A 17735-nucleotide genomic window follows, 5' to 3' on the forward strand; every position below is an offset into this window, starting at 1 on the left:
ATTGTTGCAAAGATGGCAAAGATTCAGCCATGTCAAAAAAAGTCACTGTCCGTTTAGACTCATGATGTGACATGATATTGAAAGGACAAATTATGAAAGGATGGACCTCTCTCTCTTGCTTCGAGTGCTCAGTAACACTAGACCCCCAAACAGTTGGTGGCGGTAATGGACTAAATAAGATCTGCCAACCGCCGATTAAACACAACAGAAGAAGAAAGAGGAAACTCACCGGAAGACTTGCGTGCGACGCCAACCGAGCCTGTGGTATCAAATGATTCCTGATATGCATTACGAATAAAAATCAAGTTAGTCTGTTACTCTCTTCTCTTTTAACATGGCTGTTAGCGCCGTTTATCTCGGATCAGACGCCTTTCTTGTCTGTATGAACCATGCCTTAAGTACGGAGAAAGAAGAGGTTATGGGACTATGCATTGGAGAGGTAACGTTAACTTTATCGTAGGCCCTACTAGTATTTGTTGGTTTCTTGCAAATGTTCGTATGTTGGTACCGGCGTCATAGCCTACTATCCGACAATATGTCTCTGGTTAGTCTTCGTTGAAATGGTGTTAGTTGACTTTAGTCAGATCTGGAAACCTAAACTCTTGTACACTCCTGTACACCGCCTAGGCTATTCTACCACTCATTTAATTTCAATTTGACAATAAACGACTCCAGATGTAAAGACATAGCCTGCACCGAGAATAAACTAAATCTATGGAATGGATTTTGAGAAATGATTTCCCTCACAGGGCTCTGATTTCCCCTTGTGCACATAATTAACGTTGCCATGACATGACCTGCTCTGAGTTTTAGGGAAGTTTGAGTTGTAAGTTGACAAATATTCATAACTTAGATTACATCCGTCCCAACATTAGTTAAACGTCTCTGGTTATGCCCAGAGCATTATAAAGCTATGATAGCTTTATAGTAGTTCTTCTATAGCCTACTGTACATCCCTTTAAAATTCAACAGTCACCGCCCACCTCCGTGATGGCTCAGGTTCCGGAAGTAAGTTTCTCATTAATTTCTCCATTTGAGGTCTGTACAAATCTGTATGTGTTTAGGCCTTGCCTAACTAAGGTTGACCAGCTATGGAGTAACTCATACAACATTGCATTTCGAACAGAAAAAAATTGTGTGCCTGTTTACTAAATGGTGTCAAATGAACACACTATAGCCTTTTTACTCAAATGAATGCATAATATACATTCTGCGCAATCTAGTAAAATGAGAGCATAATTGAGTGCACAATTTGGTCAAATGAGCGCACATTCTCACGATATACAAAAACAAAATGGCATTAATGTACTAGCCTACTAATTTTCTATCCGGTGAAAAACAAGAATAATTTCGATACAAAAACACTCAATAAAGACAACTCTTTTGTAGCCTGTATTCTACTCAAACCAAACAACTCTGAAATGTATAAAACTGAACTGGCAGATATCACAGAAAAAATCTAACATCTAACATAATAGAACATCTAAGCATCTCCAGAAGCACAGCTCTGAATTTGGTGAAGCCTTAATTATCTCTGGGTTTTTTCTGTCTCAGCAGCAAGTATGCTAGCCTAGTTGTTTATCTAGCAGAGATGCACTGTAAAACTCTGAGCCAGACATGTCATCTCACGCTACTATCAGCGTAGCCTAATATATGTGACTCCCAGTGGCTCAAACGAAAAGTGCATTCTCTGTTGGGAGAGTGATGACAGACAAACCGAGGGATAAATAGCAGCAAGGTTTCCATTTATCTCATACAAATCGTGCATTCTTGCTTTTATAGTCTAACTTATAAAACTGATCTGTCACGGATTTGCACTGAGTTGATTCTCAATAATACAGAACAAAATGCTTTCTGCATCAGTTCACGGAACACATCTTTTTCCTTTCAAATACGGGACGACTACTACTAGCGATACGTTTTCCGACCTAAAGATAGTTTAACACGCTTCCTTTTGAATGAAAGACAACAAGATGCCTAACTTCATACCGTTTACATAGCACATTCAACTTTCAAGGTGAGAAACAGTTTTCATCAGATGTCCACGCATTGCTCCTCATTACCTTGGTAACGTTAGCCATCTTGCAAGAGTGAGCAGCAAATCAACGTTGTTTGAGGCATTTCCATGGCAAAGGTAATCTCTACCAATCAAAGGCTCTGCTTTACACTTTAGGATTTTGGGTAGTGTAGTGCTTTTCCATCTGATGAGCCAGACCCACATCAAGATGTAGGGTCTGGGAACTCACCATTGGCAGTGCATAATCCGAGGGGTGGGATAAACAGTTGTCTTTCAAATTCCCTTAACACACAATAGTACGAGTCCCGTGTTTTCCCACCAGTGGAACTAGTTGGTTAGTTAATCAAACTTTTGCCAACTTAAAAAAAGCTTAACTCGAGTGGCGCTTTTTGCCAGCAGCAGCATCCATCTTCTATACATAATGTGATTGGCCTGATCGAAGTTTGATTTTTACAGCTACTGAGCAAGGCACCCTCACTGCTCCCCGCTGTTGTTGCAGGCAGCTCACTGCGCCGGGAATCCGGGATTAGTGTGTGCTTCACCTCACTGCGTGTTCACTGTGTGCTGAGTGTGTTTCACTAATTCACGAATTGGGATAAATGCAGAGACCAAATTTCCCTCACGGGATTAAAAGAGTATATACTTATACTTATACATGAGCATACAATCATCATATAGGCCTAGCTGGTTTTAAGTCTACCTTGGATGGTTACGATTTTATGCTTTATAAAATGAATGAATTTGAGAAAATGAATTGGATTCTTACTTCCAGAATCGGAGTGGGCAGTTACTATTGAGCTCTATAGACCTCTGAAGATTGCCTACAAAAAACCTGTCGTCTTTGCCTATATAAGGACATCCAGTATCTTGCTATTTTTCCTATGGGAAAATAACATTGAGATTTTGAATAACCGCACTGTTACGCTGGGACGAAGAAGTCTGAAATGCCGACATTTTGCCCTACACTTGTCATCTGCTTTCAAGTGGGTTTTGTGATCTTCATCTATGTTAAGACAGCGAACTTTGATTTGTACGCCCGGAGAGACGAAACGCGAGCATCCTGATGATGGCAGCTTGCAGGTAGTTCTCCCAATTACAGCTCTGCCCTGCAATGCAGTCAATGTGCACTAGGCCTATCCTGTAGACATGAAACATGTAATGTCTACATAGGCTAGATGATCCCTCTGAAAGCTTGTAATTCAGTAACAATTTTTTCCTCGTAATTCATTCCATAAATTTGGTTTTCTCCTTAAATTTTGTTCCTTTATGAATTAAAGTGTTTTTTATATAGTATATCTAATTTTGAGATTAGATAAGCAAAACTCACAGTAGTAGACATGGCTTGGGGGCTGACAGCAAAGTGTTTGTGTGGATTTCTTTTATGCTTGTTCTTTAAAAAATGTAGGCCTAGTGTATTATATTAAAATGGTTGATAGAATATTCCAACAGTGTGAGTGTCAAGACATTTGGAAGTTTTCAGACAGTGAATTTATACCGTAAATCTGAGACTAGCAGAAATCATAGAAAAAAAATAAAGGATAGCATGACGCCGTATATGTTGGTTGTGCATTAGTATAGCTAGTATAGCTTCAGCATGTCTTTGTTTCTGCAGCTGGATTAATCCAGTAGCTAACATTAATTACCCAACCATTTAGTTTATTCTATACAAATGAATCATTTGTCATACTTTTCACATGATGGTATGCCTCTTTTTGTCAGGTTGATACAAATCGCATTGTACACATTCACTCTGTGATCATCCTGCGGCGGTCAGACAAAAGGAAAGATCGTGTCGAAATATCACCTGAACAGCTCTCTGCTGCCTCAACCGAGGCAGAAATATCCTTTTACCCTTGTAGCAAAGTTCTTTGGTTTTGTGTTTTTTGCTTTATCAGTAGGCCTTGGCACTGATAAAAGTAGCAGTTTGTCCTTAAGTAAAACATACAGATTAGCTGAGATGACTGGGCGCCCAGTGAGAGTTGTTGGATGGTATCACTCCCATCCACATATCACAGTTTGGCCATCACACGTCGGTAGGCTACGGATGATTGTAAAGCTTTGCTCGTTTTGTCAATATGCATAATGTTATGATCAATCCATGGAATGTCATGACATAATTTCATTTTAATTCTAGATGTGAGAACTCAAGCAATGTATCAGATGATGGATCAAGGATTTGTGGGACTTATTTTTTCTTGTTTCATTGAGGACAAGAACACTAAAGTGAGTGATAAAATGAATCATCCATATATTTAAAATAATCACTCAATATTCAATAATCATTCCATTTGTACTTTTCAGACAGGTAGAGTGCTTTACACCTGTTTCCAGTCAGTCCAGGCACAGAAAGGCTCAGAGTGAGTGCATTGCTTTCAGAATCTTTTGCATGAAAGCACTGGCATGTTTTGCCATTAAGAGAAACTTTCTTGTTGTCTTTTCCAATAAGTGTTGTATTTGGTCCTCCCTTTATTTACACAGTGTATAGCCCTAGTTCTGTCTGGAAATTAAATATGATCAAGGTATGTTATTCTGTATTAGCCAAACATTGATGAACATAAAAAACACACTAGGATAAGACATAAAGAGAAAGGCTTATATCAAAGGTGTTCCAACTTTTAACCTGGTATCAAGCAGCAATTAAACTATGTTCTCACCTTCATGCCTTTAATCACCTCAGTTGATATCCAACACGCATAAACTTATGAAATCATAGCTAAGTATCTTACGGCCTTCCACTAACTGTGTTTCTCAAAGAAATGCCATAGCTGAAAAATGCCAAATGCCATGCCAGAGCTAAAAAAATCCATATCCAGTTTTCTTTTAGATTGCTTAGGCTGTTTAAATCATATTTTATCATGTCTAAACTTAATATCAACCATACATACAGTTTCTATTGAACAATCCTTGGACATTATACTTGAATACAACTAGCCGCCAGTGGTGCGTGGGTCCATTAACAAGTGGCCTGCACTCGCCCAATATTTAAATCAACAGGTAACAGAGGGTAAACAGGTCAAGTTCAATAAATGGTGTAATGGACCCTGACACAGATTCAAAGGAGATTATAAACAATGAAAAAAATCCCACAACCATAATCATGACCATAACCAACTACGGAGAATGCATTTCCGACGAACTTCCAAGGATTCTAACAGTGCCTTTCAAAAGCTCTAAGAGAGGGCTATTCAACTAGTGGCCCGCGGGCTGAATGTGGCCCGTTGGATTTTACCAGTGGCCTGCCTGCAAATTGCCTTCAAATCTAGCTTCCATGACTAAGATAAAATCAATAAAATACAACGACAGCAGTGATTGGCTGCAAAAGTAAACAATGTTGCGCGGCTTGCGGCTCTCACACTGGGCTGTCGGATAACCTACAGAGGAATTTACGCGTCGGCAGAAGTGACGCTTCACTGTGGTTTATTTCTCATCCTAACAATGGATTATTTCTACCGCTGAAATCAAGAAGACTCCTATGTAGTCACAAAGCCAGAACTGAGAGACTCAGGAGAAGTTTTTATCCCCAGGCCATCCGAACTCTGAACTCACACTATACTGACTTTGCACACATTCACTCCTCAGCACTCTCAAACATTTCCCAACCCTGAACTCACACTATATTGACTTTGCACTCATTCACTCCTCAGCACTCATGACCCCCCCCCCACACACACACACCTACATGACTTTTAGCACTTTTACATCCCTCTCCCTATGCTACAGACCTTTTATTTATTTTCTTATTTCATCACACGTCAAAACACACACACACACACACACACACACACACACACACACACACATATCTGACTTTCTCCAACTTTTTCCATAGAACTTTTTATTTATTATTTTTGATTTCTCCTCCATCTATCTACCCATGTCCTTGATTGCCTAGCCTTTCTGCACCCCCCACCCCTATCCCCAACACACACACAAAAAACACACACACTTACATCATCACTGTCATCACCTCACATACATACAGCACACTGCTTGCTACAGTAAGCCTCCTCTACATACTAGCTGCACACTGCCCCTATACATACATAGCACATTGTCTTCAGGATCTTCTCCAACACACATCCTCTACATACTTACAGCACACTGCCCCCACCTACCCACACACACACTACACACACACACACACAGTCACTGCTCCACTCCCCTCCCGCCCACACACACATCTTCACTGTCATCACTCTCATACATAAAGTACTCTGCTTGCAATAGTAAGTCCCTTCACCATACTTGCAGTACACTGCCCCCCACCCCCTCTCCCCTACATACACAGCACATTATTTCATCAGGAAGCTTCTCTAACACACATCCCCAATACACAGCACATTGTCTCATGACATGCTAGGTTACGGGGACGCTGGCGAGACACGCCGCTCCGTCTGGCATCATGTTTTTGTTTGTTTTTATGTAATGTTTGTAGTTTTATGTAATGTCATGTTTATTTTTTGTATTGATTTGTCTAGTTAAATGTTTTCTCTCTTTATTTACGTTATTTTTGATAGTTTTCGTGTTATTCTCTTAGTCCTTTTTACTGCTTTCAAGTCGTCTGTCCATTGGGAGCTTGCTGGCTAGCTTTTGCCCTGGGCCTCTTACATCCTTCCCATCCATCTGTGAGCCAGTGCTGCACTTCGCTGTCTGGTCAAGGGGATTTCTCGGGACAGCAGCTCTGCGAAAGATCTGCCGAGGTCGCCGAGCTGGATTGAGCAGACTAACGTTAACGTTGAAGAACTCTGCATTAAGGACCAACAAACTGTCGCTGTTATAAGTCCACCGAGTTGCTGATCTACAAGATCGCCCACGACTTTCGGATTGGTATGCTTCCAGTGATCTTCAGACTAACAAGGCCTAACGTTCACGTTATCTCCAGACTGCCAGTGAGTGTAAATAACTTTGTTGGCGTTGCATCGGTTGTGGAGACACAGCTGTGCGCAGTTTAACGCGAGTCATCATTGCCCTTGGACATTTTCAGCCGGTTGGAAATTGGACTAATTCTATTCTTATTTTTTATTTATTAATTTGTTTGTTGTCTGTCTTGTATGTCTTGGTGTCACGGGTACGCTGGCGACTACACCACTCCGTCCGGCATCTTTTGCGTTTGTTATTTCTTAAATGTAGTTCTATGTCTTGGTGTCACGGGTACGCTGACGACTACGCCGCTCCGTCCACTATTGTCTTTGTTAGTCTATGATTTTGTATGTGTCAATGGCAATGTCTTAGCCTATATGTGGAGCGCTTTGGGTTGCACTCTGTGCACGTTAAATGCGCTATACAAATAAAACTGACTTGACTTGACTTGACATATTGCACACTGCCCCCACATACACAGCACACTATCCCATCTCCCTTGTCATCCCCCCAACACACACACCAAGACCCCTGGCGGTTGGGTTAGCCCCTTGAGCCGTGGATCTGCCCAAAGTTTCTTCCTTAGTAAGGGAGTTTTTCCTTGCCCCTGTTGCTCCTGGGTGCTCCTTGTTGGTGCCCCCCCAATCCCAATCCTCCCCCCACCTTTCTTATGCAACCCTTGCCACTTAATCTACTAAACCCCCACTACTAAGTAAACTACCCCCATATAAATGCACAAATAGGCTGACACCAGACATAATTTCACTGCATTTCTTACATCCAGTAACTATATGCATGTGACAATAAACTTCCTTGTATCCTTGTAACAAATATGAAACATGACAGAAGTTGGATGTTAATGATCGTTAGCCTATCACTTGATGAGGCATTAAAATGTTGCCTATTGTTTGTCAGGATTTGTTTCACTGATTTCTTTTAAAAATATGAGCTATGACAGAAATTGGGTGTGGATGTTATACACTATATTGCCAAAAGTATTGGGTCACCTGCCTTGACTCGCATATGAACTTAAGTGACATCCCATTCTTAATCCAAGGTTTAATATGACGTCGGTCCACTCTTTGCAGTTATAGCAGCTTCAACTGTTTTGACCAAGTATACCTTACATACAGTCTAACAATGTAGCTGCAGTCGTGATGGTCTCGTGCTTCATCACAGCTATGGGTATATCCCTTACCAACCCCACTCTCACTCATGCTGTGTAGCAAAAATGCATAACGAAAACGGACAAATCAGACCCACAGCCACACTGCAATTTGCTGCACATGTTATTTGTTGTACTTTGCACAGTCAAATAAGTCATTTTTTATTATTTAAGTTATAAAACTAACATGTTGTATGGCATAATTGATGACCTCAAATAAACCAATCTGCTTTTGATGGTATTCCTTTAGGTATGAGAGAATAGAGATTCCAATTCATGTGGTACCACATGAGGCCATTGGTAAAGTCTGCCTGGAATCAGCTGTAGAGCTCCCCAGGATCCTTTGCCAAGAGGAGCAGGACACATACAGAAGGATCCACAGGTATGTCTTTAAGAAGGAATTGTGAAGGCTGAAAAGAAGTAACACAATTGGAAAACACTCAGGATGCCTATCTCCAATGAATGATTAAGTACAATTTGAACAAATGATGGTAAATGTAATATTTCCTAATACTACTGTGGTTAACCTGTCATTATAATCAGATTCATTCATCTGTATTTGTCCGTCTATACTTAACAAAAATGTATTATGATGGGTTATGTTATATGGACATTCATTCAACAGACAAAGGCATGATATGTTTTCTAATTTGATCTTGATTAGTATTTTTTAATCCAGTGTTAAAATGGCTGGAGCAAAATTGCACTCCCTATGTAAAAATGGTTGTCTTTGAACTGACTTCTGTATAGTCTAGGAACCAGGCAAATCTGAGGACTCAAATTTTATTTGTTCTGGCATATTTTGGCCCCTCTCCCATTCAAAAAGATCCCCACCCAATCAAAGATCAGATGGGTAAATCACTATTGTTTATATGATATGAGGCAATTACAGAAGGGAGTTTTTTTTTTTTTTTTTTTTTTTAAACTAATGGTTGCCACTGATCACGTCAGTAACAGTTTTTCCTGTTTGCTAAACTAATTTTATATTGACCCTTTTGCATCTAGTTCTATAAGCCCTATAAGTTCTACAAGCCCTTTTGAGTCTTGGAAAACACTTTTCCATTTACAACGGGATTTTGCAAAAATTCTGTGTCAGAGTCAATAAAATGAATAGATGCCTGCAAGGAGCTGTAACTAAGCATGCTAAGCTTGACATCCAAACAGTATTGTAACGTTAGCATAGATATACGGCTTGATTACATAACTTAAATTAGTTTGGTCTCCCCAATTTACTATGTTGTGATAAGACCTTAAGAGTTAACTTGAATGCAGCAGATTTGAACAAATTTGTGCAGCATGGTCTCTATGCTAATCGGATTAAATAGCAATTTAGCCAGTCGTCTTCTATGCAATGCTTCTATGTGTCAACAACAATCCTTCAACAATTGTTAATGTTTTGTTAGATGTACATGCAGAGGAGGGGCGGAGGGTCTGTTACGAAAGAGAGCGGGGCGGGGCAAGGAAAGGCTGCGTGTGTGAAGAGCGCAGCTCAATGAAAGGATTTTATCTCATTTAAAAAGTAGGCCTACAACATAGAACATTATTGTGTGGCGGCCAGTGTTGATTTTATGGCCGCCCGCCACAGATTAGTCAGTGTATGGGAAACAATGATAAGGAAGAGCCGGGACAAATTAAACAAATTTTAATTAAAGTTAATTTACAAAGAGATTTTTTTTTTTTTTTTTTTTTTGCCTTATTGAACAATTCAGCACAATACATATTCATTAGACAGTACAAAAAACAGACAGTAATAATAATAATAATACAATAAAAAATACAACACACACATACACAAACAATAAGTACAAAAAATATAAATTATGTAATTTACAAAGAGATCATGCCACACTGGAAGCTAATATTTTGTCACTAGCATCCTTCATCTATCCTTGACAGAGGATTGAATGCAGTTGCATTTTCAGCTCTGAACAAAATTGTTCAGGAATCATGTCAACAAAAGCGAATGTGTGTAATGTTTCATTCCCTCCTGGTCGGGATGAATGAAACAGGCATGGGAGACAAGAAAAACATATAGTTTAAACTATTCTATGTGAACTTCAGAAAATTTCAATATTTTACAACATATTGTGAATGAAGGGCCGTCACAAGTGGTCGTTAACTGTAGCCTTGTAGATGCCATGAATGTTTATCACAACAAACTTCCAAGATACAGTAGGTAGCTGTATGCATTCATCAGACGAATAGTAAAAAAGTGTTTTTGCCACTTATCCTATAGCCTAGATTTGGTAGATTCAACTGAAAACCATTCCTGTGAGAGTAGGCTTGCGAAAATGAACTGCAGATCCACAAATCTAGCTAGGTTTATTAGTGTTTGCGGTCATCCTAAAACATGCATAGCAGTGGCATCTGATTTAAAACATAACAACTCCACGTTGCATGCTGTGCCTGTGCGCCTACTTTGGGGGACTCGGATGATGCTGGAAAGAATTCCACATACGTTTTTCTTAATCCACCGTGGTAATTACATTACATTACATTACATTTGGCTGACGCTTTTTTAACCAAAGCGACTAACAACATGGTAAACAGTAAGTTTTAGAACAATTCTCACAATTTTAGGACAGTTTAAAAAAAAACACATTAGAGTACAGTAAGAATAAGTGCGTCGGTGAGTGCTGTATTTTAACAGTTACTTGTCAGTTTAACGGCTGGTGAGTGCTAGGATCAGTAAGACTTGTTGTAAGTGTTGCTATGAGAGTAGATGTTCTCTAAAGAGCTGGGTCTTCAGGAGTTTTTGAAAGTGGAAAAGGATGTCCCTGCCCTTGTAGGAACTGGCAGTGTGTTCCACCAACGAGGAACAACAGATGAGAAAAAGTTTGGATTGGCTTGAGCGCACCCGGGTGGTAGAGCTAGACGCCGCTCGGTCAGAGGAGCCGAGCGGTCTGGAGGTAGTGTAAGTCTGTATGAGGGCATTCAAGTAGGTGGGAGCAGAACCGAGACTACTTTGTAGGCAAGCGTTAGAGACTTGAATTTGATGGGGCTGCCATAGGTAGCCAGTGTAGCTGGATGAGCAGCGGGGTAACATGTGCCCTTTTGGGTTGGTTGTAGACCAGGCGGCGCCACGTTATGGATCATCTGAAGTGGTTTCACTCGCGCAGGCTGGGAGACCTGTCAGGAGGGCATTGCAGTAGTCGAAGTCGTGAGATGACTATTGCCTGAACCAGAAGTTGGGTAGCATCTTGAGTCAAGTAAGTCCTGATTTTCCGTATGTTGTAGAGTCGCGAAACGGCATGACCGGGCGACTGAGGCAACATGATCTGAGAAGTTTAGTTGGTTGTCGAGAACAACTCCTAGATTTCTTGCAGTCCTGGTCGGTGAAACAGACAGGGAGTCAAATTTGATGTTGATGTCGTGGTGTATGGTAGGTTTAGCTGGGATGACCAGCAGTTCAGTCTTTGAGAGGTTCAGCTGGAGGTGGTGTGCCTTCATCCATGTAGCTATGTCTGAAAGGCAATCTGAGATCCGTGCTGAAACCAGGGGGTCGCCAGGTGGAAAGGACAGATAGAGCTGTGTGTCGCCTGCATAGCAGTGGTATGAGAAGCCGTCGCGAACGGATAATCTGTCCCAAGGAGGTGGTGTAGATAGCAAAGAGGAGGGGGCCCAGCACTGAGCCCTGGGGGACCCCTGTGGTGAGATGGTGAGGTGCAGATAGCTGACCATGCCATGATACGTTAAACGAGCGTCCTGTGAGGTAGGATTCAAACCAGGAGAGAGCAGCTCCGGAGATTCCCATGTCAGCGAGTAGAGAGAAGGATACGGTGATTAACCGTGTCAAAGGCAACCGATAAGTCAAGCAGAATGAGTATTGATGATCGAGCGGTCGCCCTGGCTTCTTTTAAGGCTTCTGTTACAGACAGCAGAGCCGTTTAGGTAGAGTGGCCGCTTTTGAACCCAGACTGATTTGGATCCAGAAGGTTGTTCTGTGAAAGGAAGTCAGAGACCTGTTTGGAGACTGCTCGCTCAATGCCTTTGGATAGGAAAGGCAATAGTGAGACAGGGCGGTAGTTCTCCACTTGAGCAGGGTTGAGAGAAGCTTTCTTAAATGCCGGTGTTACCCGGGCCATTTTGAACGCTGTTGGAAATGTGCCGGAGGTTAACGCAGGCATTGATCACATGTGTGATAGCTGGAGCCGATGGTCGGGCTGATGGACTGAAGTAGGCTCGTGGGTATAGGGTCCAGCGAGCATGTGGTAGGACGGCTGCATGTCAGGAGTCTGGACACTTCACTCGGAGAGAGGCGTGAATGCTGAAAAAAGATGTTCCAGCAGTCCCTAGAGGTTGTAGGAGTCGCGGTATCTGAGTCAGATGCGTTGAGTGGGCATGTAGAGAATTGACTGCTGATTGCCCCACTTTGTTTGTAAAAAATGAGGCGAGGGTATCTGCAGTAAGGCTGGATGGAGGAGGAGGCAGCTGAGGGTTGAGTAGCGATTTGAAGGTTGAGAAAAGTTTTCGAAAGTCTGTAGCGCTGTTGATTTTGTCATTGTAGAAAAAGCAGTCTTAGCAGCAGTGATGCTGGCTGAGAAGGAGGTCAGGAGTGTCTGGTAGTTTTGAGGTCGTCAGCTAGTTTGGATTTGTGCCATTTCCTCTCCGCGGCTCTGAGTTTGGTGCGCTGTGATCGGAGGGTATCATTTAGCCATGGATGAGAATGTTTGGATCGAGCTTGATTTAATTAAAATCAAAATGGTAAATATTATCGCCGAGAATTTTATTGTGGTTTACCATTACACTGTAACCGTTACATCCCTAGTTGTGAATATCGTCTGCCCAGTCTCCAAAGTACATCTTGCGATGCACTCAGAGCACTCACCTCCTGCTGGACCAGCTGTGTCTGGCTCTCTCCCTGCTACTGGTCAGGTTGGGGCACATTGGTGGGCTGCTGCCTAAACCAGCCCTTACTGACGCCACCTGCCCCACCAGCATCCTGTGCCAAAGCCGGGACTCGGCCTGCTCCACCGCCGTCTGGGCATTTCACTTCCTGCCCGTCCTCACAAGGGAGTAGTAACGAGTTACAAGTAACACACATGAGTAAAAAAGTATTTTTTTCGAGGAGCGGCAACTTTTCATGTTCCTTTTTAAAAAAAAAATACGAAAAAGTACATTTTTGAACCAGTAATCTACTCTTTACTCCGCTACATTCTCAATTGCCCTTTGTTACGAGTACAAGTTTATTATCAGAGGAGAAAGAGAGGAGAAAAGCGCACCCCTCCCTCGGTGCACAATGGCGTGGGATAAACGAAACAGGGCTTCAGAATGCATTGCTACGTTGCCTCGCCATTATAAAAGTAATGACTAGCCCATGTAGAATCAGACCATGTTGTAGCCTACTACACGGAAGTAGATGTTCTATATATCTAACAGCTCAGTTAACGCAATGACGTCCTGCCAGCTGCTGCATCTTTTGGTGAGACTGCCAGAGTAGCAACGAGACAGGAAACTTTCACCTATATTCATATCTGGCCAGCATTGTTCAACAATCATCTATCTATCTATCTACATTGGACAAGGAAAGTAGACCAACAATTTCATCCACAAGCAAAGCACTTTTTCCAGTCATATATGTCATTATTGAAGATTTCTTAAAAATAGTGTTAAAATATCCTCTCGTCCACGTGAACCCAATATTATGTAACGTATCGTCTCGTGGGCTGAGTGTATCATCACCCCCCTAAGGTTTGGACATCAGACCTCTAAGTTTAGCATTTTTTTTCAGGTGCTAAAAAAGCTGATTTAGTTATTACTTTGATGTGGCTTTTGAAATTTAGTTCACTGTCAATAAAGACACCAAGATTTTTAACAGTATCCTTTGTTTTATGGCCTTTTGTATCAAGAAGAGCATTTTGTATCAAAAAGAGAATTTTTATATAAATATATTTGCTTATAATTTTCTTTGTCCAGCAATATTTTTATATATATATATATATATATATATATATATAATATATAATATATATATATATATATATATATATATATATATATATATATCAATATTTGTTCCAAATCTAGGGCCTTATAAAATCAATGGGCATGCAGTACAAACTTTTAATGCCAGAACATGGCTTCCCAGATAAGGCATTTTTAATTGTTTAAAAAACAAAATGATGACATGAAAACATTGGAGTTGAACACAAGCTCTTAGACCAACTGTGAACAAATTGAGATGGTGTAGATTTTGTCTGATTTGACACGGAATGAACCAATTGTCAATCCACAACAGACAAATAAAATGTCAATAGTGCATTATAATGACAACTGGAGGAGAAACAATGCTAATATTTCAGTACCTAATCAAAACATCTGTAATCTTCTACAGCTTAACCCACCTGGACCCAATCACAAAGATACATAATGGCTCAGGTATGGCATGTGTTTTGTTAACTGATTTGTACTCTAAATTGTAAGTCTTGCCAGTCAAATTATGATGAGGAATGATTACAAGAAAACATTGTCCTTGGATTTACATAATTAAGTGGTTCATTCCCTTCCTTAAAGTGATACTCCACCATTTTGGGGAAATACACTCATTTACCACCTCCCCTTGAGTTAAACAATTGAGTTTTACCTTTCCCCAGTTCATCCAGCCGTTCTCTGAGTCTGACAGTAGCACTTTTCCATCCTAGCATCCTTTTTCCCCTAATGTTGTACTTTGTGAACTTTCTGTAAAAACATATGCTGGATCCCATAAACATAAACAAACTGTTATGATATTTTCATATAGTGTTTACCAAGAACCTGTGTAGTCAGATGTCTGCTGTGAGTGGCCCATTACTGCAATGGCTGGAGGACCGTCTTGAACAGAATAAGCAGAGCATTCTGGAGCTGCAACAGGAGAAAGAGCGCCTCACCCTGGAACTTGCCTCCTTGTAACGAAATGCATGAATGGGAATGCATGGAGTGAAGTGTCTGTTATTTTTTATTTGATCATTTGATGAGAGAGCACTTGTACACATCCTTACAGACTTTTAAGGATGTATATAAATTAATTTAAAATGATCACAACACACAGATCTTCTGACAATGTGATTGAAATTTTGTGGAAACTTGCTAACATTTTTTTATGTGTGTGATTTCTTAAAGTTAATTGTATCCACTTAAGTTTTGAAGCCATATTGTGCTCTACTCACACTGCCAATATTCCCACAATCTTGTTTCTCTTTCTCTCTCTAGTCCACTGTTGGGTCACTCTGCCTCAATAGACCAATATTTTATGTCAAGAGGCTTATACTTAAATATGTGTGCTTATAATTAAATAGACTTAAATTTATGGGAATTAATGGGAATTGCTAATAAAATACCAATAATGTGGTAATCTCCTTCCTTTATTATATGTGACCTAAAAGCTTATTTATTGAAAACCCTACATCGGTAGAGAGGTGGTCCTATTGTTCTTTGTAGCTGTGTATTATTGGGTATTTTGTGTTTTAAAGGAACATGCCACCGTTTTATAAAATTGGGTTATTCACCGTCTCCCCTAGGGTTCGATAAGTGAGCAAAAACATTTTTGTGTCCATGCATGCATTGTCATAGTTCGGCAGCGCCCCCGCTAGGTTAGCTTAGCGTAGTGAATGGAATCCTTTGTTGGCGGATTGCATGCCGTGAGTAAAAGTGAGCCAACAAAACAAATGTGGCAGTGCAGATTAAGACGGGCGATCTCCTAGGCAGGTATTGACTTGGCACTATATTGGGGCGAAGCACAGGCAAAGCACTGCTACTTGGGTGCAGAGATTGTCCGTGCTGTGGCGAGTGAGAAAGTACTGATGTGTTGCATGATATCTCTGCATCCAAGTAGCAGTACTATGCCTGTGCTTCCCCCTATGCTGACTTGCAAAATACAGGGTTTTTTTCTGTAAGAGATTATAGGTTAAAGACACCAGTGCATCTGTACACATGAAACTTGTGCTTGCAGCCCCACTAGGCTGATTGTCACCAGAAAAAGAATTTTTTTTTAATGTTAATTGCAAAACATTCAGTGAACGAATCTAGATACACATAAAACTCCAAGGCAATGGATACACATTCATGGTCAAATATAAGGGTTAGATTTACCCCTACTTAACAGATGCTTTGATCCATAGCAACTTACATTAACCAACAAACTTGTGTAGTTCAATGTAGAACTCCTATCCAGAACAAACACAAGGGAACTATGTACAAATGTTGTTGCCTCTGCTTTGGTTTGATTAATGGATGGATCTCTCTCAGGTTAATTGTGAAGTAAAAATATAAAAACTGTCATAATAATGTTAATATATGTCATTGTGAGTAGATATGCACATCTCACAACCTTAAAGGTGCTCTAAGAGATGTTGGGTAGGGTCACTACTGTTGACGTTCAAACAAAACAAAAATGTTTTATCTTAAATATTTAGAAACCATTTAACATCCTTAGAGCACCTTTAACCTTGGTACATTTGATGAATAGCACAGTTTGGATAATCGATGCCACCTGATTTGAATGGTATGTTTAGTTACAATTTAACTAATGTTATGCCACTGCTTGGTTGAATGGCCCATTGTCATGCATTCTTCAGACCATGTAATAACCGTAGGTTATTTTCACACCTATGAAGTAGCTCCAGTTTTTTAGCTGTATCACACTTGTATATTCATTTGCCAAACTCGTTTTGAAGTTTAAATGAACTGTCACGTTGCAATATCTATACAATACAGACGTTCAGAACATAGCAACATTGTCATCTCAAATCGAACACCAACTCTGTGCACGATCACATTTAAATATAACTTTATTGGTGTCCTCTGTTTGATAGTGACATGGTTGTACTGTATCAAAACATGAACAGTTTATGTTATAACGCACTCCACTGCATTCGCCATAGCCAACAGGAAGTGAGGTATCTGCAATTCAGTGACGGGTCTGCTTACAGATGGGAGGTGGAACAACTGGTCATATGGTGCAGTCAGAACCACTTGGAGCTAAACCCACAGAAGACGGTGGAGATGCCAGTAGATTTCAGAAGAAGTCCCCCCATCATCTGGAACAACACCGTGTCTGTGGACTCCTTTAGGTTCCTGGGATCCACCATCTCTCAGGGCCTAAAGATGACTGGTCACTGTCCAGAAGAAGGCCCAGCAGAGGTTATACTTCCTGCGACAGCTCAGGAAAATGTACATGCCAAAGGAGCTACTAATCATTTTCTACTCAGCCATCAATCAGTCTGTCCTCTGCACTTCAACCACCTGGTTTGTTTCAGCCACCAAACGGGACAAGACTAGACTGCAATGGACAATCGGGGCTGCAGAGAGGGTCATTGGTGCTGAGTCTGACCTTCCCTCCATTCACGACCTGACCAACACATATCTCTGCTGACCCCTTACATCCTGGACACAAACAGTTCAAACTGTTTTCCCTCTGGTAGGCGCTACAGGGCACTGTTTGCCAAAACCAGCCGACACAGAGACAGTTTCTTTCCCCAGGCAGTCGCTCTGATGAACATCCAACAATCACAGAGCATGGAGAAAACCACTGTTCAACAAGACCCACTACATATTTATTGTTATTTATTTTCTTATTTGAACTAAAATTCCTGCCTTATATTTAAAAGTTTAATTCCTTTTATTTTAAAAAATGTATATTCTCTTTTTGTCTATTTATTTTTTTTATTCCTAAATTATTTATGTACTATATGTACACTGAGTGCAAAGGTTAACCGG

General features: G+C 40.7%; 1 protein-coding gene across 1 annotated transcript; it reads left to right on the forward strand.

Moving 5' to 3' along the window:
* Positions 1 to 219: 219 nt before the first annotated feature.
* Positions 220 to 15372, forward strand: brcc3 (BRCA1/BRCA2-containing complex, subunit 3). Its single transcript, XM_048230970.1, has 8 exons — positions 220 to 439; positions 3737 to 3856; positions 3963 to 4050; positions 4152 to 4240; positions 4319 to 4374; positions 8293 to 8424; positions 14377 to 14420; positions 14782 to 15372. The coding sequence occupies exons 1-8, from the start codon at positions 335 to 337 to the stop codon at positions 14928 to 14930; spliced, it is 783 nt and encodes a 260-aa protein (XP_048086927.1). The 5' UTR covers positions 220 to 334; the 3' UTR covers positions 14931 to 15372.
* The last annotated feature ends 2363 nt before the right edge of the window (positions 15373 to 17735 follow it).

The sequence above is a fragment of the Alosa alosa genome, chromosome 21 (genome assembly GCF_017589495.1).
Source record: "Alosa alosa isolate M-15738 ecotype Scorff River chromosome 21, AALO_Geno_1.1, whole genome shotgun sequence".
Classification (NCBI taxonomy): domain Eukaryota; kingdom Metazoa; phylum Chordata; class Actinopteri; order Clupeiformes; family Clupeidae; genus Alosa; species Alosa alosa.